We start from the raw sequence: 26536 nt of genomic DNA on the forward strand, positions 1-26536 counted from the left end.
ACTTTTCTCTCTTGGTGCTCATATGCCTTCAATGTTTTCCGAAGCTGGTGAGAGAGATGAGAGCAGACAGGAGAGAGACGTTCTCAGTGCAGGAGCAAAGAGCTTTCTGTCTTCAAATTCTGTTTCTCCAATTTAAAACTCCCCTTATTAGCCAGCAGGTGGCCACGTGACTGACAGGTTTGACCAGGTCTCTTCTGTGTAATGGGGCAGGGACTGGTTCCTTTATTCCAACACTGTCTGCTAGTATGAAAAAAATGCCTTTCCAGCCAGAGACTTAGCAACCCCTTGTAATAGGCCTTCTTTTATTCCCAGCAACAATTTTAAAATTTAATGCCCATGTGGAGAAATCTATATGCCTCATTCTTGGCAGGTGGGGGCCTGCATGACAATAACTAATTCCTAGCATAACCACATCATTCCCTAAAGCATTCTACTTTTAAAAATATAACACCTTATGTAAACTGCAGCAGGCCATAACCTGCAGTTTCATTGAAGCAGTATAGTAACAACAGTCTTTTATTTAGCAGATCAACTTAACAGTTGCTGTTAGGGTTGGGGAAGATGAGTTTTAGACCAGCTTTAAACAAGGTTCACTCAGGCTCTGCTTGCAGCTGCACCTTGTTAATTAGAGAATTGGTTTAAACCAGTTTTCAGGGGGCGAGAGTGAGTCAGTGTAAAAGTGAGCTATCTTACAGTGCTGACTTTGTTTGTACTGGAGTGCTGACTTTGTTTGTACTGGAGTGCTGACTTTGTTTGTACTGGTGTGCTGCAGTGGAAGTTTGGTAAGTGAGGAAGTTCGGTAAGGAGGGAGCGAGGAGCTCCTTTCATTTCCTACCCTGTCCTCAGTGAGGGGAGCCCAGAGCTTCCAGAGAGCACCGCTGACTGGGAGAAGACTCAAAGGGCAGAGTTCCAGACCGGTAAGTATAAAAAACTTACCTCTGATAAAAAAAAACTGAAAATGACTTCACAGGAAAGCTGTGACCTGATTGGCTGGTAGGGAATTTTTTTTACTGAATTTGAAAATAAAGCATTGATAAAAATTGATTAAAACCCTAATTAACTAATTCATAAGTAGAGTAACTAAACCAGAGGGAGGAGGTTACTGTTTAGTTAGCATTTAATATTTATAGTAGGAATCTACCACGAGAGACCATATAGTTATAACAATTTAGTAAGGATTTAATAAGTATTTATTTATCTTAAATTAATTTATTAATTAGTGATAGAAATGTCAGTTAGAGGGGTGAAGTGCTTCACCTGTGAGATGTGGGAGGTCCGTGATGCTTCCAGCGTTCCGGACGACTGCATCTGCAGGAAGTGTACCCAGTTGCAGCTCCTCACAGACCGCATGGATCAGTTGGAGCGGCAACTGGATGCACTTAGGAGCATGCAGGTGGCGGAAAGTGCCATAGACAGGAATTTTAGAGAAGTGGTTACACCCAAGGTGCAGGCAGATAGATGGGTGACCGCTAGAAGGGGCAGGCAGTCAGTGCAGGACTCCCCTGTGGCTATCCCCCTCTCTAACAAGTATACCGTTTTGGATACTGTTGGGGGGGATGGCCTATCAGGGGAAAACAGCAGCAGCCAGAACAGTGGCACCATGGCTGGCACTGTTGTTCAGCAGGGAGGGACAAAGCGCAGAAGAGCAATAGTTATAGGGGACTCGATAGTCAGGGGCACAGATAGGCGCTTCTGTGGATGTGAAAGAGTCTCCAGGATGGTATGTTGCCTCCCTGGTGCCAGGGTCAAGGATGTCTCTGAACGGACAGGGGGCATTCTGAAGGGGGAGGGTGAACAGCCAGACATTGTGGTACACATCGGTACCAATGACATAGGCAGGAAGAGTGACGAGGTCCTGCAGGGGGAGTTTAGGGAGTTAGGTAGAAAGTTAAAAGACAGGATCTCTAGGTTTGTAATCTCGGGATTACTCCCTGTGCCACGTGCCAGTGAGGCTAGAAATAGGAAGATAGTGCAGCTAAACACGTGGATGAACAGCTGGTGTAGGAGGGAGGGTTTCAGATATCTGGACCATTGGGATCTCTTCAGGGACAAGTGGGACCTGCACAAGAAGGACGGGTTGCATCTAAACTGGAGGGGCACAAATATCCTGGCTGTGAGGTTTGCTAGCGTCACTTGGGAGGGTTTAAACTAGTGTGGCAGGGGGGTGGGAACCGTCCATGTCTCCGCTATAAAGACGTCTGCAAACGCGACATGAAATCGTGTGACATTGATCACAAGTCGTGGGAGTCAGTTGCCAGCATTCGTCAGAGCTGGCGGGCAGCCATAAAGACAGGGCTAAATTGTGGCGAGTCGAAGAGACTTAGTAGTTGGCAGGAAAAAAGACAGAGGCGCAAGGGGAGAGCCAACTGTGCAACAGCCCCGACAAACAAATTTCTCTGCAGCACCTGTGGAAGAGCCTGTCACTCCAGAATTGGCCTTTATAGCCACTCCAGGCGCTGCTTCACAAACCACTGACCACCTCCAGGCGCGTATCCATTGTCTCTCGAGATAAGGAGGCCCAAAAGGAAGGAAAGGCAGGGGGGTGGGAACCAGAGCAGTAGGACAGCAAGTGAAATAAATGAGGGGGAACTAGTAAATAAGGCCAGTAAGACTAAGAGGAAGAGCAGGCAGGGAGATGTTGCTGAGCAGGACTGGTGGTCTGAAGTGAATTTGTTTTAATGCAAGAAGTATAACAGGTAAGGCAGATGAACTTAGAGCTTGGATTAGTACTTGGAACTATGATGTTGTTGCGATTACAGAGACTTGGTTGAGGGAAGGACAGGATTGGCAGCTAAATGTTCCAGGATTTAGAAGCTTCAGGCGGGATAGATGGGGATGTAAAAGGGGTGGGGGAGTTGCATTACTTGTTAAGGTGAATATCACAGATGTACTGCGGGAGGACACCTCGGAGGGGTCATGCAGCGAGGCAATATGGGTGGAGCTCAGGAATAGGAAGGGGGCAGACACGATGTTGGGGGTTTTCTACAGGCCTCCCAACAGCCAGCGGGAGGTAGAGGAGCAGATATGTAGACAGATTTTGGAAAGATGTAAAGGTAACAGGGTTGTAGTGGTGGGTGATTTTAACTTCCCCATATATTGACTGGGACTCACTTAGTGCTAGGGGCTTGGATGGGGCAGAATTTGTAAGGAGCATCCAGGAGGGCTTCTTGAAACAATACGTAGATAGTCCAACTAGGGATGGGGCTGTACTGGACCTGGTATTGGGGAATGAGCCCGGCCAGGTGGTCGAAGTTTCAGTCGGGGAGCATTTCGGGAACGGTGACCATAATTCCATAAGTTTTAAGGTACTTGTGGATAAGGATAAGAGTAGTCCTGGAATGAAGGTGCTAAATTGGGGAAAGGCTAATTATAACAATATTAGGCAGGAACTGAAGAATTTAGATTGGGGGCGGCTGTTTGAGGGTAAATCAACATCAGGCATGTGGGAATCTTTCAAATGTCAGTTGATTAGAATCCAGGACCAGCATGTTCCTGTGAGGAAGAAGGATAAGTTTGGCAAGTTTCGGGAACCTTGGATAATGTGGGATATTGTGAGCCTCGTCAAAAAGAAAAAGGAAGCATTCGTAAGGGCTGGAAGGCTAGGAACAGACGAATCCCTTGAGGAATATAAAGACAGTCGGAAGGAACTTAAGCAAGGAGTCAGGAGGGCTAAAAGGGGTCATGAAAAGTCATTGGCAAACAGGATTAATGATAATCCCAAGGCTTTTTATACATAGATAAAGAGCAAGAGGGTAACTAGGGAAAGGGTTGGCCCGCTCAAGGACAAAGAAGGGAATCTATGTGTGGAGCCAGCGGAAATGGGCGACGTACTAAATGAGTACTTTGCATCAGTATTCACCAAAGACTTGGTGGATGATGAGCCTAGGGAAGGGAGTGTAGATAGTCTCAGTCATTTCATTATCAAAAAGGAGGAGGTGTTGGGTGTCTTGCAAAGCATTAAGGTAGATAAGTCCCCAGGGCCTGATGGGATCTACCCCAGAATACTGAGAGAGGCAAGGGAGGAAATTGCTGGGGCCTTGACAGAAATCTTTGCATTCTCATTGGCTACAGGTGAGGTCCCAGAGGACTGGAGAATAGCCAATATTGTTCCTTTGTTTAAGAAGGGTAGCAAGGATAATCCAGGAAATTATAGGCCGGTGAGCCTTACATCAGTGGTAGGGAAATTATTAGAGAGGATTCTTCGGGACAGGATTTACTCCCATTTGGAAACAAGCAAACTTATTAGTGAGAGGCAGCATGGTTTTGTGAGGGGGAGGTCGTGTCTCACTAATTTGATTGAGTTTTTTAAGGAAGTGACAAAGATGATTGATGAAGGAAGGGCAGTGGATGTTATCTATATGGACTTCAGTAAAGCCTTTGACAAGGTCCCTCATGGCAGACTGGTACAAAAGGTGAAGTCACACGGGATCAGAGGTGAGTTGGCAAGATGGATACAGAACTGGCTCTGACATAGAAGACAGAGGGTAGCAGTGGAAGGGTGCTTTTCTGAATGGAGGGCTGTGACTAGTGGTGTTCCGCAGGGATCAGTGGTGGGACCTTTGCTCTTTGTAGTATATATAAATGATTTGGAGGAAAATGTAGCTGGTCTGATTAGTAAGTTTGCGGACGACACAAAGGTTGGTGGAGTTGCGGATAATGATGAGGATTGTCAGAGGATACAGCAGGATATAGATCAGTTGGTGTCTCTGGCGGAGAAATGGCAAATGGAGTTTAATCCGGACAAATGTGAGGTAATGCATTTTGGAAGATCTAACGCAGGTGGGAAGTATACAGTAAATGACAGAACCCTTAGGAGTATTGACAGGCTGAGTGATCTGGGCGTACAGGTCCACAGGTCACTGAAAGTGGCAACGCGGGTGGATAGGGTAGTCAAGAAGGCATACGGCATGCTTGCCTTCATCGGTCGGGGCATAGAGTACAAAAATTGGCAAGTCATGCTGCAGCTGTACAGAACCTTAGTTAGGCCACACTTGGAATATTGCGTACAATTCTGGTTGCCACACTACCAGAGGGACGTGGAGGCTTTGGGGAGGGTACAGAAGAGGTTTACCAGGATGTTGCCTGGTCTGGAGGGCATTAGCTATGAGGAGAGGTTGGATAAACTCGGATTGTTTTCACTGGAACGACGGAGGTGGAGGGGCGACATGATAGAGGTTTACAAAGTTATAAGTGGCATGGACAGAGTGAATAGTCAGAAGCTTTTTCCCAGGGTGGAAGAGTCAGTTACTAGGGGACATAGGTTTAAGGTGAGAGGGGCAAAGTTTAGAGGGGATGTGCGAGGCAAGTTCTTTACACAGAGGATGGGGAGTGCCTGGAACTTGTTGCCGGGGGAGGTGGTGGAAGCAGGTACAATAGCGACGTTTAAGAGGCATCTTGACAAATACATGAATTGGATGGGAATAGAGGGATACGGTCCCCGGAAGTGCAGAAGGTTTTAGTTTAGGCAGGCATCAAGATCGGCGCAGGCTTGGAGGGCCGAATGGCCTGTTCCTGTGCTGTACTGTTCTTTGTTCTTTGATTAAACATTGCAGTTGTTAATCCCTTAGTTGCTACAGATATGTACTCTAATTGGCAGGATGTGACTAGAAGTATCCTGCAAGGATCTGTGTTGAGATGTCAACTATTCTGCGCATTTATTAACACTTAAGATGATGGGGTAGAGAGCTACATATCAGAGTTTGAAGATGACACAAAGATAGTCAAAATTGTAAGCAATGGAGATGGAAGCATAACATTACAAAATGCTAGTTATCCCACACCTGGAGCACTGTGAGCAGTTCTGGACACCACACCTTAGGAAGGACATGTTAGTCTTGGAGAGAGTGCAGCAAAGACTTACCAGAATGAAGTTAGGAAACACTCTGACTGCAAAGGGTGGTAGATGTTTGGAACTCTCTTCTGCAAATGGCAATTGATGTTTGGTCAGTTGTTAATTTTAGACCTGAGATTGATAGATTTTTATTAACCAATGGTGTTAAGGGATATGGACAAAGGAGTTAGGTCACATATCAGCCATGATCTCATTGAATGGTGGAACTGTTCTAGAGGCTAAATAGCCTCCTCCTGTTTCTAGATTCCTATGTCCATTCTTTGCCCCACATGAAATAGATTGATCAGATCTGTCCATTCCTCACCCCTTGTTAATTGTGTATCAATTGTATTTAATTGAATGCAGGTGTTGAGCATTAACTGGGGATTCACTTATGCTCCTAATAAGAGGAACAGACTGAAACTGTAGTTGTTGGGTTAGGAGGTATATGTTGCAATATGTATCTCTGTAAATAAAAGTTTATAAAAGTGTGTAAAATTAGGCTCCAGTTCTATCTTTCACCACTTGGTTTTCTGGAATAGAACATGGCAACAGAGAATGGTTACCCAAAGGTGAAGGTTGGAAACTCAGAAAAATATTTTTCAGACTGAAAATAAAATCCTAGTTGCCATTGTAGAAAAATGGCAGAAAACAAGGGTGAACTGTTAAGGTATGATTACCCTCCGACGTTTTCGGAGTCTGAACCATATGACCCATGGAAGAATGAAGTGGATATATGGACACTGATTATGTCCCTATCAAAGAGGAAACAAGGCATGGCCTTGGCATCATTGATTCCTACCAGAAGTAAAATCAGCAGTAAAGTATTTTGTGAGATGGGTGCCTGTCATTTGGATAGTGATGGAGGTTTGGACCTTCTATATGAGTTCTTGGATGAAATCTACAAGAAATATAATCTGGTAAATGCCTTAAGGCAGGGTCAGAATTTGATAGATTTTGGAAAACAGATGTTCATGTCATGGAGGAATATATCATGAACTTTAAAAAATTGTGTAAAAGATTGGCAAAATTCAATTTGGGGATCTCTGGGTGAGTAGTCAGTGTTTAAATTATTGGATTGTGCTAAGGTGTCTCATATGGACAGGCTCCTGGTTCAAACGGGATCAGATGTCTGCTGCCTTGAAAAAATTCCTGCAGAAACAACCATTTCCATCAGCCTTCATGGAAAAGTCAGATATTCTACAGTGACACAAAGAATAGAGGACTCAATGATTGCCAAATTTTCAAATAATCCAGATGTAGGACACAAGGGTCAATACAATGGAAGGAATAAAGACAGACAGAAAGGGGATGAAAGTACCTTTAGCAGATCTGGTTATTACAGTAGGAGACAAAATTGGAACAAAAATAATAGGTGAATGAATCCCAGGAATGCCCAAGGAACAGTGATAAGTGCTTTATGTGTGATTTGAAGTATTGGCGCAGTGGTTAGCACCGCAGCCTCACAGCTCCAGTGACCCGGGTTCGATTCTGGGTACTGCCTGTGTGGAGTTTGCAAGTTCTCCCTGTGTCTGCGTGGGTTTCCTCCGGGTGCTCCGGTTTCCTCCCACATGCCAAAGACTTGCAGGTTGATAGGTTAATTGGCCATTATAAATTGCCCCTAGTATAGGTAGGTGGTAGGGAAATATAGGGACAGGTGGAGATGTGGTCGGAATATGGAATTAGTGTAGGATTAGTATAAATGGGTGGTTGATGGTCGGCACAGACTCAGTGGGCCGAAGGGCCTGTTTCAGTGCTGTATAACTAAACTAAACTAAAATTATTATATGGTGAAGTGCCCAACGATGCAAGGTTTTCAAGATGATGCATGACAAAGAGAATTCTGAGGAAAAGTGTGAAGATAAAGATGAATCCAAATAAATTATACTTGTCATAAGGAGTTTTAGTCCTGTGATGAATGTGTGAGTCATGGACTCCTTTAACTGTGCAATACCAGACAATTGTGGGATGTGAAGGAAATGCTCCTGGCAAGTTTAATATTGGTTGAACGTTCAGGATGATGGTCAGGATGTAAGGTCCATGAATTAGTAGGATGGGGTGACAGAGTGGAGAGTAAGAAAGTGCAATGCAAGTGCTGATAATGGGTCTGGAAATGACATGTCAGAAAACGAGCATGTGCCAGAGAAAGAAGGTTCGATAGTGCAGAGGGAGATCTCACAGTCGTAGTCCTGACAGACATAAAAGTTCAAGTAAATTAGATGATGAAATTAAGGCTATAGAATAGTCTTGTAACAGAACTAAAAGCAGAAGTCCTTAGGCCCGTGAAGTTTTGGTGACTGCCAATAAATGTGAGGATAAACTTATAAGAGAGGCAAAACAAAGAGAGCCAGATAGTTGGAGAGATTTGGAGTTTATTCTGAGGTACCAGATAAGGGGCATCCACCTTGTTACATAGGTGGATTTGTACTGGCAAAGTCCTTTGTCACAAAAGCGTGCTTTAGGTCAAATGATTTTTAATCCACTGGCTGGAAACTGGAATTGAATTTTTTTTAAAAGAGATTAAAGGTGACTCAATGCTTGCAGCTAAAAATGGTTATTCCAATTTGCATCGCTGAACCTTCCACATTCCAATACAATTTGCATCACTGGACCTTCCACATTCCGATACACTGAGATGCAGACTGCATGTCTTCACAGACTCATCAGGGACAATGACCTGGGGAATCTGAGTGATCCTGTTCCCAATAGCAAGATGTCAAGGCCATCACCTGATGTATTCAACTGGTAGAGATGAGCCACTAAACCTAATCACTTGAACAATAGGACCCTGGCTGTGAGAACGGGATTCCGAGACATGGACTAATTAAGTCGCAAGAGGGAATGCACTAATAATGACCATGCTTGAATCACTGGTGACACTCATGTGACAGGCTCGCCCTCCGTGTGCTTATGCTTCTGTTTTCTCTGAATTTTGAGACAACCAGCTAGATGCTGATGAGAGAGGACCTGAGTGGGGTCCCTCCTTCCTTTCTCTCTCTCCAACCCACCTTGCAAGCTTCGAACTCTGTTTGCTGACCGTGACCACCCAGGGTTGCCCCTATTGTAGACAGAGACAATTTGAAGGAAACTAGTGTTGGATCCCATTAGTTGCACAAAGAGAGACGTAGTCTGACTGCAGCTTTAAGAAACTTTATTGCAGTACTTAATTGTAACATCTTCAGAAAACTTAACAATGAACTGAACTAAAACTAAAAGCAACACATGCACGGAACTAACACTGAACTACCCAAAACTAAAAGCAACGCACACACTAAACTAACCCCCGAACTAACCCCCCTCCCTGAACTGAACTCTTCGTGCCAAATCAAGCCTTATTATAGTTATTCATACAAATCAGTAACACCTACTCTTTGTTCCCAATTGGTCTACAAACTTCTGCAGTTTCTTGGTGTCGGGGCCTGATTGGGGTACTGCCTTGTCAATTTGTTTTTAACTTCTTACTCCAGTTTCTCATCCCCTTTATCTGCTTGTGAACCGTTAGGCTGACTGTTATACAATAAGCTATTATGAAGCAGCTTACAGTTGTCCTGTGAATTTTTACTTGTTAGTCTACTTCTGCTGATAAGCTATCTGTGTAGCCCTGAAGCTATGAAGTCATTTCTGATAAGCTGTCTCTGCAGCTCCGAGGTTATTTTGTCAGTCGGCTATACTTAATTGATTAGTTCACTTTAAATGTCCCCAATAGTTCTGTTCTCGAAAATTCTGTTCCCACACCAGTGACACTACTGTCTCCAGGAGGACAGCCAAATCAGCTGTCTCCATCTCCTAATCAGAAGCCTCAGGACCACCAAAGGGAAGTCGCACAACCACCGAATTCAGCATGAAGCCAGCCAAGTCACCAACCCCCACAGACTGTATACCCCTTTTATTTCTCTGGACTCTAATTCAACTCGTCTACTCTCCCCCACTCACTCTGTAACCTGTGTGTGTGTGTGTGTGTGAACTTTGAGTGAGTGTGTGAAAGTCACAGCATATTTTTTAGTTTACCTAGATCAATTTAAGTACAATAAATCTAACCTCTTTCTTTGGTAAACGCAAGGAAACCTGTCTGGTTCTTTTTATGATCATAGAACGTAAACAGTTGAACACTTTCTGAATTGGCAAGCAGATCCTTGCCAAAAAATAAGTAAACCTGTTGAGGTCAAACAAGGAGGAGGAAGATAACTATTCAACCCTGATCGTAACACTTTGCAGATGGCACTTATAAGGCTAAAGTGAGGCTAATTACTAGGAGTCTTGAAGAATGACTTGGTGATACAGATGTTAGAGTGAACTCTCCCACAGCTGGAAAAGTAATCTGGAAAATCTTTTTAGCTCTTTTGGCCAAATATTCATTGGAGTGTAGAATAATTGACATAACAGCTACATATCTGCAGGGTGATAATTTTCAGTTACAAGTGTTTCTGAAACCACCCAAAGATACAACGATGGAGAAGGTAAACTATGGAAATTAAACAAATAAGTCAATGGCCCGAATGATGCTTCCAGGGTGTGGTATTTTTCAGTGAGACCAATTTTGCTGAAAATAGGTTGTGTTCAACTAAAAGCAGATCTGGCAATGTTATATTGGTATCATGAAGTAAAACTTTCAGGTGTCTTCTTGATGCATGTTGATAATTTCTTATGCGATGGTTCTGTGGAATTTGCGAAATTAGTTATTAGTAAGATTAGAATCGAATTTAAGATTAGGAGTCAGGCTTGTGGGGCTTTTAAATATATTGGTTTAGATATTAAGCAGGGTAGGTTGGGAATAATTTAAAATCAACAATCCTATTTGGAGAGTGTTACTCCCATCCGGTCAATCGTGCTCGGTCGTCACAGAAAGATGATGATATATCTGACAAAGAAACAACAATTGCAAAGCCAGTTGAACGTTTTGTGCATCCTGACTAGGCCAGATGCTAGTTTTGATGTTTTGGAGGTAAGTACTACAATGAAACACCCTAAGGTACTGGAGTGTGAACCCGGGTGCGGGAGTCTGACCCCGGGTGCGGGAGCCTGGCCCCGGGTCTGGGAGCCTGGCCCCGGGTCTGGGAGCCTGACCCCGGGTCTGGGAGTCTGACCCCGGGTGTGTGTGTGGGAGTCTGACCCTGGGTGTGGGAGTTTGACCCTGGGTGTGGGTGTGGGAGTCTGACCCCGGGTGTGGGAGTCTGACCCTGGGTGTTGGTGGGGGAGTCTGACCCCGGGTATGGGTGTGGGAGTCTGACCCCGGGTGTGGGAGTCTGACCCCGGGTGTGGGAGTCTGACCCTGGGTGTGGGAGTCTGATCCCGGGTATGGGTGTGGGAGTCTGATCCCGGGTGTGGGTGTGGGAGTCTGACCCTGGGTGTGGAAGTGCCCAGATTGATGACATTTTCTCATATTGAATGAGCTTATACATTTTATCAGGTATTAATGGAAATCTTAGCCACTGGATTCCCCTCACTCCTTCTGTCCAATGCTGTGAAGGAGGAGGGGTAGATAATAAAACAAAAGTCCTTTCTTGCCCAGTGTCATCAATTCGAGAGCACTGTGCATCACCGGAGAATTAATATCCATTTAATAACATGTTTCTGCAGCTGGTAAAGGCAGATCAGCAGCAGATATTTCCCCACACCCATCCTCTGCTCACAGCAACCCCCCCCCCCCCTCCTCCCCCGCCGCCAGTGATGAGCTCTCAGGAGAAAGTGCCAATGACACAGTGAGTCCAGCATGATATTTTAACCAGTCTGATGCCAGGAAATTAGCTGGGTACAGGTGGAGGTTCCCAGTGCGACACAAACACCCTCCCCGGGAGGAAAATCCTTGCCTGCCAGTTTCTCCCATCAAAAAAATCAAAAGCAGCAGCTGGGTATCAGAAGCAGCCAATGATGTCAGTGGAGCTTCTAGCTCTGTCCCTTTAAACAGGGCCTGTGCTTTAAATGGAGGGTAATCACCATGGCGATGAAAGCTGAGACAGTCTCCTTCTGTAGCAATTTTTTTCCCTTGTAATCTTCGATGAGGAAAGTGTCAGGAATTCCCAGTAGTTCCTTTAAATACAGAAGTTTTGAAAGTTGCAGCGACGAGGAAAGATTGGATAGGCTGGCGTTGTTTTCCTTAGAACAGAAGAGGTTGAGGGGTGACTTAATTGAGGTGTACAAAATTATGAGGGTAGACAGGAAGGATCAATTACCAGGGGGCAGAGATTTAAGGTGATTGGTAGAAGGATTTGAGGTGACATGAGAAAAACTTTTTCACCCAGAGGGTGGAGGGTGTCTGGAATTCACTGCCCAGATCGGTGGTGGAGGCAGAAACCCTCAACTCATTTAAAAGGTACCCGGACATGCGCCTGAAGTGTTGGAACCTGCAAGGCTACGGACCAGGAGCTGGAAGGTAGGATTGGAATCGGCGGCTAGTATTTTCAGCTAGCGCAGACATGATGGGCTGAATGGCTTCTTTCTGTGCCGTAACATTTCTATGGTTCTATAGTTCTAATGAATGTCTTGGTATGTAGCCCAATGAAAACATCTTCACAAAATTCACACTCAGGATGTAATTTTGCAGGTGATTTTAATGATAAAATGAAAGTGAAAAGAATTTAAGAACTGAAAATATTAGAAATTCTCAGCAGGTCAGACAGTATGTGCAGAGAGAGAGAGCAAGAAACAGAGTTAATGTTTCAGGTCTGATTTAAGACTTCCAGCATCCACAATATTTGGCTTTTGTATCACAATTTTTACCTGCTAGGCCCTGGAAGTGTGTAAAGATGCTGGTTTGGTGAAGTCGATTGGTGTGTCAAATTTCAATCGCAGACAGTTGGAGCAGATCCTCAACAAACCAGGCCTGAAGTACAAGCCAGCAGTAAACCAGGTATTGTCCATTTACAACATGTAGTGGTATGGTGTTCTAATTCTACCTATTTCAGCAGATTAGATTAGATTAGAGATACAGCACTGAAACAGGCCCTTCGGCCCACCGAGTCTGTGCCGACCATCAACCACCCATTTATACTAATCCTACACTAATCCCCTATTCTTACCAAACATCCCCACCTGTCCCTATATTTCCCTACCACCTACCTATACTAGTGACAATTTATAATGGCCAATTTACCTATCAACCTGCAAGTCTTTTGGCTTGTGGGAGGAAACCGGAGCACCCGGAGAAAACCCACGCAGACACAGGGAGAACTTGCAAACTCCACACAGGCAGTACCCGGAATCGAACCCGGGTCACTGGAGCTGTGAGGCTGCAGTGCTAACCACTGCGCCACTGTGATATCGTGAAACCTTCACCTTTACTGAAACCTTCATTCCTCGCTATATTTTCTACCACTTGTCCCACCCAGACTGTCACGGTCATGGTGTGGGTCCTGTCACCAAATCACACCTTGATCTGTCCCCCCAACCCTTAGTACCTTTTCCTCCTTTGAGTATCTCCCCTTGTTCCATCCCACTAATCTCTCATTTAACATCCTCATTCTCTACTGCCCACTCAAGAACCATGCCAAATTTCTCACTGAGATATCATCCCTGCTTTCCTCCCTCAGCCTCTGAACTGGGCAATTTCTCATCCTCGGTAGAGTCATACAGCACAGAAACAGGCCCTTCGGCCTATCGTGTCTGTGCTGGCCATCAAGCACCTAACTATTCTAGTCCCATTTTCCAGTACTTGGCCCATAGCCTTGTATGCTACAGTGTTTCAAGTGCTCATCTACCATCCCTTCAGGCAGTGCGTTCCAGATTCCAACCAACCTCTGGGTGAAAAATCTTTTCCTCAAATCCCCTCTAAACCTCCTGTCCCTTACCTTAAATCTATGGCCCCTGGTTATTGACCCCTCCGCTAAGGGAAAAAGTCTCTTCATATCTGACCTATCAATGCCCATCGTAATTTTGTATACCTCAGTCATGTCCCCCCTCATCCTTCTCTGTTCTAAGGAAAACAACCCTCGCCTTTTCAGTCTCTCTTCATAGCTGAAATGCTTCAGCCCAGGCAACATCCTGGTGAATCTCCTCTGCACCCTGTCCAGTGCAATCACATCCTTCCTATAGTGTGGCAACCAGAACTGTACACAATACTCCAGCTGTGGCCTAACTAGCATTTTATACAGCTCCATAATAAACTCTCCCTGCTCTTATTCTATGCCTTGGCTAATAAAGGCAAGTATCCCATATGCTTTCCTAACCACCTTATTTACCTGTGCTGCTGCCTTCAGTGATCTTGGACAAGTACACCAAGGTCCCTCTAACCTTCTGTACTTCCTAGGGTCCTACCATCCAGTGTATATTCCCTTGCCTTGTTAGTCCTCCCAAAATGCATCACTTCACACTTCTCAGGATTAAATTCCATTTGCCACAGCTCCACCCCATCTTACCAGCCCATCTATATCGTCCAGTAATCTAGGGCTTTCCTCCTCACTATTTACAACACCACTAATTTTCATGTCATCTGTGAACTTACGGATCATACCTCCTATATTCACGTCTAAATCATTAATGTACACTACAAACAGCAAGGGTCCCAACACTGATCCCTGTGGTACACCACTGGTCACAGGCTTCCAATCGCAAAAACAACCTTCGCCCATCACCCTCTGTCTCCTGCTACTAAGCCAATTTTGGATCCAATTTGGCAAATTGCCCTGGATCCCATGGGATACCTTCTTAACCAATCTTCCATGCGGAACCTTATCAAAAGCCTGACTGAAATCCATGCAGACATCATCAACTGCTTTACCCTCACCTACACATCTAGTCACCTCCTCGAAAAATTCAATCATGTTAGTTAGACATGATCTCCCCGACAAAGCTGTGCTGACTATCCCTGATTATTCCCTGCCTCTCAAAGTGGAGATTAATCCTGTCCCTCAGAATTTTTTCCAATAGTTTCCCAACCACTGATGTTAGACTCACCAGCCTGTAACTACCTGGTCTATCCCTGCAACCCTTCTTGAATAATGGTACCACATTCGCTGTCCTCTAGTCCACTGGCATCTCTCCCGTGGCCAGAGAGGATTTGAAAATTTGTGTTAGAGCCCCAGCTATCATCTTCCTTGCCTCACATCACAGCCTGGGATACATCTCATCTGGGCCTGGGGAATTATCCACTTTTAAGCCTGCTAAAACATCTAATACTTCCTCCCTTTCAATGTTAATTTGTTCAAGTATATTGCAATACCCCTCCCTGATATCTACACCTACATCGTCGTTCTCCACAGTGAAAACAGATGAAAAGTAATCATTAAAAATCTCACCTCTGTCCTCCAGCTCCAAACACAGATTGTCACTTTGGTCCTCAATGGGTCCTACTCTTTCCCTGGTTATCCTCTTGCCCTTAATATACTGATAAAATGCCTTAGGATTTTCCTTTATCTTGCCTGCCAATGTTTTTTCATGTCCACTCTTTGCTCTCCTAATTACTTTTTAAGTAGCCCCCCCCCCACCCACACTTTCTATACTCCTCTAATGCCTCTGCTGTTTTCAACGCTCCCTATCTGCCATAAGCCTCCTTTTTTTTCCTGATCTAATATTCTATATCCTTTAACATCCAGGGTTCCCTGGACTTGATGGTCCTACCCTTCACCTTAATGGGTACATGTTGGCTGTGAACCCTCACTATTTCCTCTTTGAATGGCTCCCACTGGTCTGATGTAGACTTTCCGACAAGTAGTTGCTCCCAGTCCACTCTGGCCAGATCCTGTTTTATCAAATTGAAATCGGCCTTCCCCCAATTCAGTACCTTTATTTCTGGCCCGTCTTTGTCCATAACTACCTTAAATCTTACAGGGTTATGGTCACTATCCCTGAAATACTCCCCCACTGACACTTCTACCACTTATCTAGTTTCATTCCCTCGGATTAGGTCCAGTACTGTCCCTTCTCTTATAGGACGTTCTACATACTGCCTTCATATCTGCCTACCTCTCCCTGACTGTTTGGAAGCCTGTAGTACATGCCCAGCCAAATGATTGCCCCCTTTTTGGTCTTCAGTTTTTTTTAGATTAGAAAGATGCAGCACTGAAACAGGCCCTTCGGCCCACCAAGTCTGTACTGACCAATGACCACCCATTTATACTAATCCTACATTAATCCCATATTCCCTACCACCTACCTACACTAGGGGCAATTTACAATGGCCAATTTACCGATCAACCTGTAAGTCTTTGGCTGTGGGAGGAAACCAGAGCACCCAGCGGAAACCCACATGGTCACAGGAAGAACTTTTTAAAATTTATTTAGAGATACAGCACTGAAACAGGCCCTTCGGCCCACCGAGTCTGTGCTGACCAACAACTACCCATTTATATTAATCCTACTTTAATCCCGTATTCCCTACCACATCCCCACCATTCTCCTACCATCTACCGACACTAGAGGCAATTTACAATGGCCAATTTACCTATCAACCTGCAAGTCTTTGGCTGTGGGAGGAAACCAGAGCACCCGGCGGAAACCCACACAGTCAGAGGGAGAACTTGCAAACCCCGCACAGACAGTACCCAGAACCGAACCCAGGTCGCTGGAGCTGTGAGGCTGCAGTGCTAACCACTGCACCACTGTGCCACCCACTACCCATATGGCCTCATTTGAGGTACCTTCTAAGGTCTCATCCCTCCTTACTGCAGTCATTGACTCCTTGATCAACAGTGCAATACCACCACCTCTTTTATCCCCTCCCCTATCATCCCAGAAGATTCTATACCCTGGAATATTGAGCTGCCAGTCCTGCCCCTCCCTCAACCATGTCTTTGTGGTAGCAATAATATCCTAATGCCATGTGCTAATCAATGCCCTCAATTCATCTGCCTTCTTAGTAAGACTACTTGCATTAAAATAGATGCAATCCAGCCTTGCATTTTTCACTTGTGCCTTAACAGGTCTATATTTGCTCTGCCTTCCAGACTGACTCAGTTTCTCTTCTATACTTGACTGTGCCTCACCCCCTACTGTACTCTGTATCCCATCCCCCTGCCAAATTAGTTTAAAACCCCCTCAACAACACTAGCAAACCTCCCAGCAAGGATGTTGGCCCTGTTCCAGTTCAGGTGCAACCCATCCAACTTGTACAGGTCCCACTTTTGCGAGAAACGGATCCAGTGATACAGGAAACTAAAGCCACTCCGTCCTGCACCATCTCCTCAGCCACACATTCATCTGCTCTATCCTCCTATTCCTATACTCGCTAGCACATGGCACAGGGAGTAATCCAGAGATTACAACTTTTGAGGTCCTGCAACAAGAATCTAGGGAGCTCGGGAGTAGAGTAAAAGCAGGACCTCATCCCTCTTTCTACGTATGTCGTTGGTACCAATCTGTATCATGACCTCTGGTAGTTTCATCTCAGCTCATTAATCTCTTTCTGCTCTGAGTTCATTGCCCCCCTGTCACCCCTAAATCTCTCCCTCCAAATAAGCTCTGTTACCCATGTTAATGGCCACCTTCTTGACTTTGTCATTTCATGTGACCTTGCTACTCACACTGTATCATTCACAGAGAAGACTATCTCTGATTCTTGAACTCCAACCCCCTTACAATAAAGGCCCACAGAGCATTTGCCTTCCTAATTGCTTCCTGTATTTACATGTTAACTTTCTGCGATTCTTGTATAACAAAACCCAAGTCCCTCTGATCACCAACATTTAATTATTTCTTACCATTTAAAAATGTATCTCTTCTATTCTTCCTCGCAAAATGAATAACCTCACATTATACTACATCTGCCACCTTTTTGCCCATTCATTTCACCCACCGAAACACCTTTGCAGACTCTTTGCATCTTGCTCACAGCTTACATTCCCACCTAGCTTTGTATCGTCAGCAAACATCAATACATTACACTCGGCTCCTTCATCTCATTCATTAATGTAAATTGTAAATAGCAGGGGCCCCAGCACTGATCCTTGTGCCACCCCACTAGAAACAGCCTGTCAATTTGAAAATGCCCCGTTTAGCCCTATTTTCTGTTTTCTGTCATTTAACCAATCCTCAATCCATGCTAATATATTACCCCAACCCTGTGAATCCTTATCTTGTAAAACTTCTCATGTGGCATCTTGTTGAATGCCTTTTGAAAATCCAAAAATACTACATCCATCTGTTCCCCTTTATCTACCCTACTTGTTACATCCTCAAAGAGCTAAGATTTGTCAAACACAATTTTCTTTTCATTAAACCATGCTGACCCTGCCTGATCATACTTTGATTTTCTAAGTGCCATTACCACTTCCTTAATAATGGATTCCAGTATTTTCCCGACGACTGATGTCAGACGAACTGGCCTTTAGTTCCCTGTTTTCTCGTTCCCTCCATTCTTGAATAGTGGTGTTACATTTGCTAACTTCCAATCCACTGGGACTGTTCTAGAATCTAGGGAATTTTGGAAGTTCATGACCAGTGCATCCACTATCTCTGCAGCTACCGCTTTGAACCTTAGGATACAGGCCATCAGGTCCAGGAGATTTGTTGGCTTATATTCTCATTAATTTCTCCAATACTTTTTCTTGCTAATATCGATTACATTTAGTTCCTCTCTTATTAGACCCTTGGCCCCACTATTTTTGATTGTTTTTGTCTTCCACTGTGAAGACAGGTTAACATCTCTGCCATTTCCTTATTCCCCATTATCATTTCTCCTGTCCCAGCCTCTAGTGGATGAATATTTATTTTTTCTACTCTCTTCCTTTTTACATACTTTTAGAAGCTGTTACAATCTGTTATATTTCTGGCTAAGTTATTCTCATATTCTATTGTTTCCCTCTTTATCAATTTTTTTGGTCATCTTTGACTGGTTTCTAAAACTCTCCCAATCTTCAGACTCTTCCTGGCAATATTATAAGTCTCTTCTTTTAATCTAACACTATCCTTAACTTTTTTATTTATCCACAGGTGGATCACTTTTCCAGTGGAATTTTTATTCTTTCATGGAATGTAGATTTGTTGAGAATTATGAAATATTTCTTCAAATGTTCACCAATGAGCATCTACCATCATACCTATTAATCTCATTTCCAATCTACCTTAGCTAACCTGTCCTTCATACCTATATAATTGGCTTTATTTAAATTCAGTGCTCTAGTTTTGGACTTAAGTGTGTCACTCTCAAATTCAGTGTTAATTTCTGTGCAATTATGATCACTCTTTCCCAGAAGATCGCTTTCTAGGAGATTACTAATTAAACTTGTCTCCTTACGTAAGGTAAGACCTAAAATAGCCTCTTCCCTGGTTAGTCCCATGACAAATTGTTGTGGGCAACTGTCTCGAATGCACTCCATGAACTCCTCCATCAAACTATTTTTGCCAATTTAATCCATCTAGTCTATATGACGGTTAAAGTTCCCCATTTAAAAACAAAAAGTGCTGGAAATAATCAGCAGGTCTGGCAGCATTTGTGAAAGGTCACAGACCTGAAATATTAACTTTGTTTCTCTCTCCACAGATGCTGCCAGACCTGCTGAGTATTTCCAGCACTTGTTGTTCTTAATTCAAATTTCCAGTATCTGCAGTATTTTGCTTTTATTAAAGTTTCCCATAATTGTTCCATTTCCTTTGTTACAGCCTTCTTTTATTTCTTGATTATTGCTCTGTCCAACAGTATAACTACTGTTGGGGGGTGGGGGGGGGGGCAGAGGAGTGGGTCTATAAACTACTCCCACCAGTTTTCTGACCCTAGTTATTTCTTACATCCACCCATACTAATTCTCCTTCCTGCTCTTCTGAGACCAGATCCTTCCTTACTACTCTCTTTATGTTATCCTTTATTATCGGGGCTAACACCTTCCTTTTCCATTTTGCGTGTTTTATCAAAATCTCAACTATCCTGAAATAATTACTTCTCACCCTTGGTCACCTTGCAACCACATCTCTGTAGTGGCTGTTAGATCAACCCCATTTATCTCTAGTTTTGCCATCAACTTGCCTATCTTGTCACTTCGTTGTCTCACTCAGTACCCATATCTCCCTTCCCCTTCCCACCCAACTTCCCTCTGTGTCTGCCCCGGGAAAAAAACTTGATCCCAATTCACTGACAAGTTAATTTTCAAATTTCCAACTGTCTAAGCATTCGCCATTGCATTTCTACAGGTATCAATCTACTCAACCACATTTTCCCCTCTGCCTTTGATGCTCTAGTCCTCATCAAAATCATTACTATTTCTCACCCAGCATAGCTCTTATCTCTGCTGCTAAGTCCAAGGAACATAGTCTGAATGGATATGGCAGACAACTGCTTTGGCCAGTCACTGCCAGAACTGGTGGACAACATGAAGCACTTTCAGGTCTACTCTCATCTATCAAAGCTGCTCATTATTCCAGGCTGTCGTGAAATGCAAAGATTCTTTTCTCTGCTACAAACAGTCTTCTTAAACCCCTCTGGGCTGCATTCTCCACCCTCAACTCCGACAATGGTGAGGACTTTACCATGCATTGGCGGAATCTTATGGGCCCCCTGGAGTGAAGGGCCTACAGAATTATGACAAGAGGCGAGGGGCAGAGGGTCTGTCACCTTCCTGTCTCACCAGAATTTTGTCAGGGGCAGGAAAGGCCAACCTTCCCGCCCAGAGACCAATTGAGCCCCTTAAGTGGCCTATTAGCAGTCACTTAAAAACCTCTTCCTGCTGTCACTGGGGTTGAACCAGTGGTGGCAGGGGGGGTGGTGTGGGGGAAGCCTCCACCACACGGTAAGTTCACTCAGTAAAACGAGGCTGCCTCCCTGCGGGCTTCGGGGGGGCCCCTCCTCCATGGGCAATCTGTGGCCCACAGAGGATGCCTGCTGGGAAAACTTCCACATAGGTTAACCCCTTCTCCCTGCATTAAATGCCCACCCTCCTCCCATAACACCACCCCCTCCCTCAGCTTGCCAGGGCCTGCTGATTTGACCCCAGCAACTCCACTGCACTTAACGTTACTAAACTGAGCTGGCATCACATCTCTACACACCCACTCTTCACCCTTCTGTCAATGCTAACTACTGCCTCATTCAGATTTCACTGCCACAGATTACTAATTCCCTGACTCCTCCTTTTCCCAAAGTTTCCCCAACTTCCACATTCTGATCAGTCTGAGAGTGAGCTTGAATTCACAATCTGATAATTCTGGGGTGAGAATGCTCCCTCTGAACTAGACTGAGGGCTCCTTATATGGAATGTAATTTACACAGAATGATGCAAGGCCCATATCTGTGTCCACTGGTCAAAATTACAAGAGGCTTTTTCTTTTTGTCTTTTTCTTCTCAGGTCGAATGTCACCCATACTTTACTCAGCCCAAGTTAAAGGAATTCTGTGACTCCCATGGCATTGTCATCGTGGGCTACAGCCCCCTGGGAACTTGTCGAGATTCTCTCTGGTAAGCAGTCCTGTTGCTGTTTTTCCCCCCCTCCCCCCACCACTCTCTGAGGTGCTGACTCCCGACTGGAGTGCAGTGCCACCGAACTGACCATTCTCCATGTGTGAGGCGAGACGGTGAGTACAGGTCGAGGTCAGTCCATTGAGCCTCAGCTGCTGCAGTGATTGGAATCAGATATCTTGGCATGGTTTTATATCCTAAACTGATTTATGGTGTTGTAAATTCAGTCCCTTCACACTGCAGGCTAGTGTCTGTGACTAGCAGTAAATGCTGAACTGTTGGGTAAACACAAGGCACTCCCCAGCTCAGTTACTCCAAGCCTTAGTGAGTTTAATATTCTAACTCTCGACCTTTGCACTGCTGAGGTCACAGTTCAGCAATATTCAAACCTTGTAGCTATGGATAAAAATGTTTGCAGTTTTGGGACTGGGCAATTTTCCTCTTTCACTGAGAGCACTTTACCTCCACAAACCTGCCCTGTGTGATCCCAAACATGTGCAGTTTGCAACAAGCACGAGATATAATCTGGGGCAAGAATCTTGACCGATTAACCAGGGACACTGAACCAAATTGTAAAACCACAGTTACCCTTGCCTATATAGTAGTCAAGTGTCAGCCAGTTCCCAGTGGGTAGCACTCATTCCTCTGACTCAGAAGGTTGTGGGTACAAGTCCCACTCGAGAATCTTGAGCACAAAATCCAGGCTGATGCTCCAGTGCAGTGCTGAGGGAGTGCTGCACTGACAGAGGAGCCATCTTTCAGATGAGATGTTAAACAGGCCCCATCTGCCCTCTCAAGTGAACATTAAAGATCCCATGGCACTAAGTTGAAGACGACCTTGGGAGTTCTCCCATCGGTCTTGCCTGACATTTATCAGTAGAACAGATCACCTGCTCATTTAGCTCATTGCTTTTTGTGGGATCTTGCCGTGCACAAATTGGTTGCCACATTTCCCACATCACAACAGCAACTACACTTCAAAATTATTTAATTGGCTGTAAAGCGTGCTTTAATTTTTTCATGCCCACAGCCTTATCTGTATGACAGATCTGCCTCTGAATGCAGAGCCATCTTAAAACACTGCACCATAAATAAATAGCTGTCACTTTCTAGTATGCTACTGAGCTGTATCGTGATAGGGTCCTTATTGTTCAGAGTATGTCCAAGCTGTAAATGATTTCATCCTCTCCTGTGCATCCCCTCGTGACTGAGGAATCTGATGCAGATTCAGCATGGACGTCCACAAAACTGGCAGTTCATACTGTTGTTGTTGGAGGAACTTCTGCAGCTGCACCACCTCTGACCTTTTCTGGACACATCGGTTGTTGCGAGTTTGGCGTAGATGATCCTCAAAACACATTGAAGCAGATTTCTGTGTGTGCCTCTATACAGACAGGCAGCTGCTGTGTTTTCCCAAGAGAGGTGGTCTACAATGCAGAGGTTTATAAGGCTCTTTTTTAATGTGTCCTTATATCATTTATACTGACCACCTTGATATCATTTGCCATAAGACAGTTCCTCAAAGAAGATCTGTTGGGGATTCTGTAATCATCCATGTGGGAGATATGACCTGTCCATCTAAGTTCAATTTCCTGGATGGTGGTCTCTGTTGTATTATATTACTTTAAGGGCATGTACAAAGAGTGGGTGTGATCTTCGTAAAGGGAAGTGATATCATGGAGCATGTGACCATGCCCATTGTAAGGTGTGGATTCCAAGGCTCGATGTGCCTCATGGACTCTCTTGTAATATATCTGTAACAGTCATAGTTTTCAAAGAAAAGAACCTATCTTGTTTGTATCAATTGTTTTGGTTTGATTGATCTATTCGTGTACAGCAAAGAAGGAACATGAAATGGTGGCAACAGTAAGCATTTAAAGGCTGGACCACATTGTAGAATCTTTAAAAAACGAAGCCAAGAAGTGGAATGGAAAAATTGGGATCATGGTGCTCTACTTCAGCAAAACATCAGTGAATGCAGCCAGCCCAAAGAGAGAGAGAGCCACTTAAGAAGTGAGAGAACACACAGGACATTTTCAGCAAGAGCAATAAAGGGCAAGGTGTCCGTAAAACATTCAAGCTGCAGTGATTACCTCAGTTCAAAATAGACATTGAAGGCAGGGAAGCACATTCCATTCCCTGCTAAGAAGATACAATACACAGAACCAAGATGTGGTCAGACCAGTTAGTAACCTGCTTGGCAACCTGGGGGTTTCAGAATTGTACAGTTTGAACTGACAGCCTGCAGAAAGCAGAATGCTCCTAGACTGAAAAAGACCTCCTGTCTGTCTGCTCCCATCTCTTTCACAAGCCTCTGAATACACATGAACCCCAAGAGAGAAAAGTCTCCTACAGCGAACAAGGTTAAGAGAAATACTGGGCCCCAAAAAAAAGCAAAATCTACCTACAATCAAAGACACTACAGTAAGCTCAAAGAGCCTTAACAAAAACTCTTGAGATATTGCATCAAACTTTTCAACTTTATTTTTCTTCTGCTCTTTTCTGTCTCTATTTGCATGTGTGTATCATGTATGCATGCTAGTGTGGCCGTGTCGTGTATCCGTAGGCATTAACCGAATTAGAGTTTAAGTTTAATAAATTTCAACTTTTCTTCTTTAAATCTAAGAAAGCCTGTTTGTGCTGGTTTCTTTGCCTTATAATTGGAAAGTAGTGAACAAGGATTCACCAAGGGGGAAGCTAAAAAAAAAAAATGTGGGTTTAAAATTAAACCCTGTTACAGTAAGACCAAGTGAAGGCTGAAAGGGAATCCTAGACCTCTTTCTCAGCTGGTCGTAACAAATAGCCTTTAAAGAAATATTGCATAGTTTACAGCAACTATACATTCCTTCAAGGCACAAAACCCCCAAAAGTAAAGGTAGTCAACCATGGATAACAAAGGACATTAAGGATTGTATAAGATTGAAAGAAAAGGCCTATAAAGTTGCCAGAAATAGTAAACCTGAGGATAGGGAGGATTTTAGGATACAGCAAAGGAGGACCAAGAAACTGATTAAGAAAGGGAGAATAGAACATGGAAATAAGCTGTCAAAAAATATAACAATGGTGTTACGACCAGGTGCGAAAGGTGCCTTGGGGTCTTTGGCTTTCTTTATCTGGTCTTATTGTAACTGGGTTTTATTTTATACACACTGTTTTGAGCTCCCTTTTTGTGAATCCTTGTTTACAGCCTTCCAATTACAAGACAAAGAAACAAGCACAAACAGGCTGCGATTTAAAGAAAGATGAAATTTATTAAACCTTAAACTTAAACTCTAATACGGTTCACGCCTACGTATATTCGACTCGCCCACACTAGCATGCACACGCTATGTAAACATGTAGATAGGGACAGTAAAGAGAAGAAAAGGTAAGTAGAACAGTTTGAGGCAATGTCTTGTTACTGTTTCTCGAGCTCGCTGTCGTCCTTGAAGATATGGTCTTGCATTTCAATGGAGCCCAGTAATCTTCTTAAAACCTTGCTCAGGTAGGAAACTGTTCTCTCGGAGTTTCACATGTTTTCACAAGATTCAGTTCTGTGGGAAGAGATGAAAGCAGGCAAACAGGAGATGTTCGCAGTCCATGAGCGCACGGCATTGTGTGTATAAATCCCTTTGTCAGGAGTTCAAAATCAAAAAAATACTCCCAGGTTGCCCAGCAGGTTAGTCATGTGACTAGCTCCTTATATGGAACAGTCTATTCAATATCCTTTGTTCGAAGTTCAAATTCTCTGCAACAGCCAGTTAGTCATGTGACTAAAACTGGTCTGATCACTTGTGTATTGGGGAAGCAACTGCTGGGTCCCCAATGTTTCAACATTGTAAATGTCCTTCCAGTCTGGGCTTGCAATTTTTACATTTTTGTTCAAGTGGCGAAATACTGTGTACCTCAGTCTTGACAGGTGGGGGGATTTGCCTGACTGTAAAAGCTTCTACAGGGACGTAAAAAGGAAACGTTTGGCTAAGACAAATGTGGGTCCATTACAGGCAGAGTCAGGAGAATTTATAATGGGGAAGAGAAATGGCAGAGAAGCTAAATGATTACTTCATGTCTGTCTTCACTGAGTAAGATACAAGAGATCACCCAGAATTAGAGATCCAAGGGATTGGGGGAATGAGGAATTGAAGGAAATTAGTAAGAAGGTTGTATTGGAGAAATTAATGTGGCTGAAGGTTGATAAGTCCCCAGGACCTGATATTCTACATCCTAAAGTGTTGAAAGAGATAGCTATGGAGATAATAGATGCATTGGTGATCATCTTCCAAATTTCTATAGATTCTGGAGCGGTTCCAGCCGATTGGAAGGTCGCAAATGTCACCCTACTATTTAAGGGAGGGAGAGAGAAAACAGGGAATTACAGACCTGTTAGCCTTACATCAGTTGTTAGGAAAATGATGGAATCTATTCGAAGGTATATGATAAATGGACACTTGGATAATAATGATCTGATTGGGCATAGTCAACATGGATTTCTGAATGGGAAATCATGGTTGATGAACCTGTTGAATTGATAAAGGGGAGTCTGTGGACATGGTATACTTGAATTTTCAGAAGGCTTTGATAAAGTCCCACACAGAAGTTGGTTAGCAAAATTAAAGAACAGGGGAGAGGAGGTAATATACTGGCATGGATTAAGGATTGGTTAACAGGCAGATAAGAGAGTAGGAATAAATGGATCATTCTTGTGTTGGCTGGCTGTGACTAGTGGGGTTCCACAGGGATCAGTGCTTGGGCCCCAGATGTTCACAATATACATCAATAATTTCGATGTGGGGATTAAATATATTTCCAAGTTTGAGGATAACACAAAACTAGGCAGGAATGGTGTTGTGAGGAAGATGCAAAGTGGCTTCAAGGGGATTTGGACAGACTTTGTGAGTGGGCAAGAACATGGCAGATGAAATATACTGTGGAAAAATGAGAGGTTATCCACTTTGGTAGGAGGAACAGATGTGCCGTGTATTTCTTAAATGGTAAGAGATTAGAAAGTGGAGATGTACAAAGGGACCTGGGTGTCCTTGTCAATGTCACTGAAAGCTAACATACAGGTGCAGCAAACATTAGAAAGGCTAATGGTATGTTCATGAAAGCAAAATACTGAAATAAAAACAAGAAATTCTGAAAATACTCAGCAAGTCTGGCAGCATCTGTGGAGAGAGAAGCAGAGTTAACATTTCAGGTCAGTCAGTGACCCTCCGAACTGACAAACATTAGAAATGTATAAGGTTTTAAGCAAGTAAAGCGGGGGTGTGGCAAGAGATAACAAAAAAGGTGTTGATAGGGTAAGGTCACAGAGAATAACTGACCAGAAGGTCATGGAACAAAGGTATGTTAATGGTGTGCTGAAAGACAAAGCATTAGTACACAGAGGGTGTCAATTGACTGTAAAATGA

General features: G+C 43.9%; 1 protein-coding gene across 1 annotated transcript in view; it reads left to right on the plus strand.

Annotated features, from left to right (window-relative positions):
- The window catches only part of LOC137379900 (aldo-keto reductase family 1 member D1-like), a 75600-nt gene extending 54450 nt beyond the window's left edge, over window positions 1-21150 (plus strand). Inside the window, exons 5-6 of the mRNA XM_068051303.1 lie at window positions 12555-12677; window positions 21037-21150. Coding sequence (XP_067907404.1) covers window positions 12555-12677; window positions 21037-21150 — 237 coding nt within the window. The remainder of the gene's footprint in view (window positions 1-12554; window positions 12678-21036) is intronic.
- The last annotated feature ends 5386 nt before the right edge of the window (window positions 21151-26536 follow it).

This window comes from Heterodontus francisci, chromosome 18, assembly GCF_036365525.1.
Source record: "Heterodontus francisci isolate sHetFra1 chromosome 18, sHetFra1.hap1, whole genome shotgun sequence".
NCBI classification, from domain to species: domain Eukaryota; kingdom Metazoa; phylum Chordata; class Chondrichthyes; order Heterodontiformes; family Heterodontidae; genus Heterodontus; species Heterodontus francisci.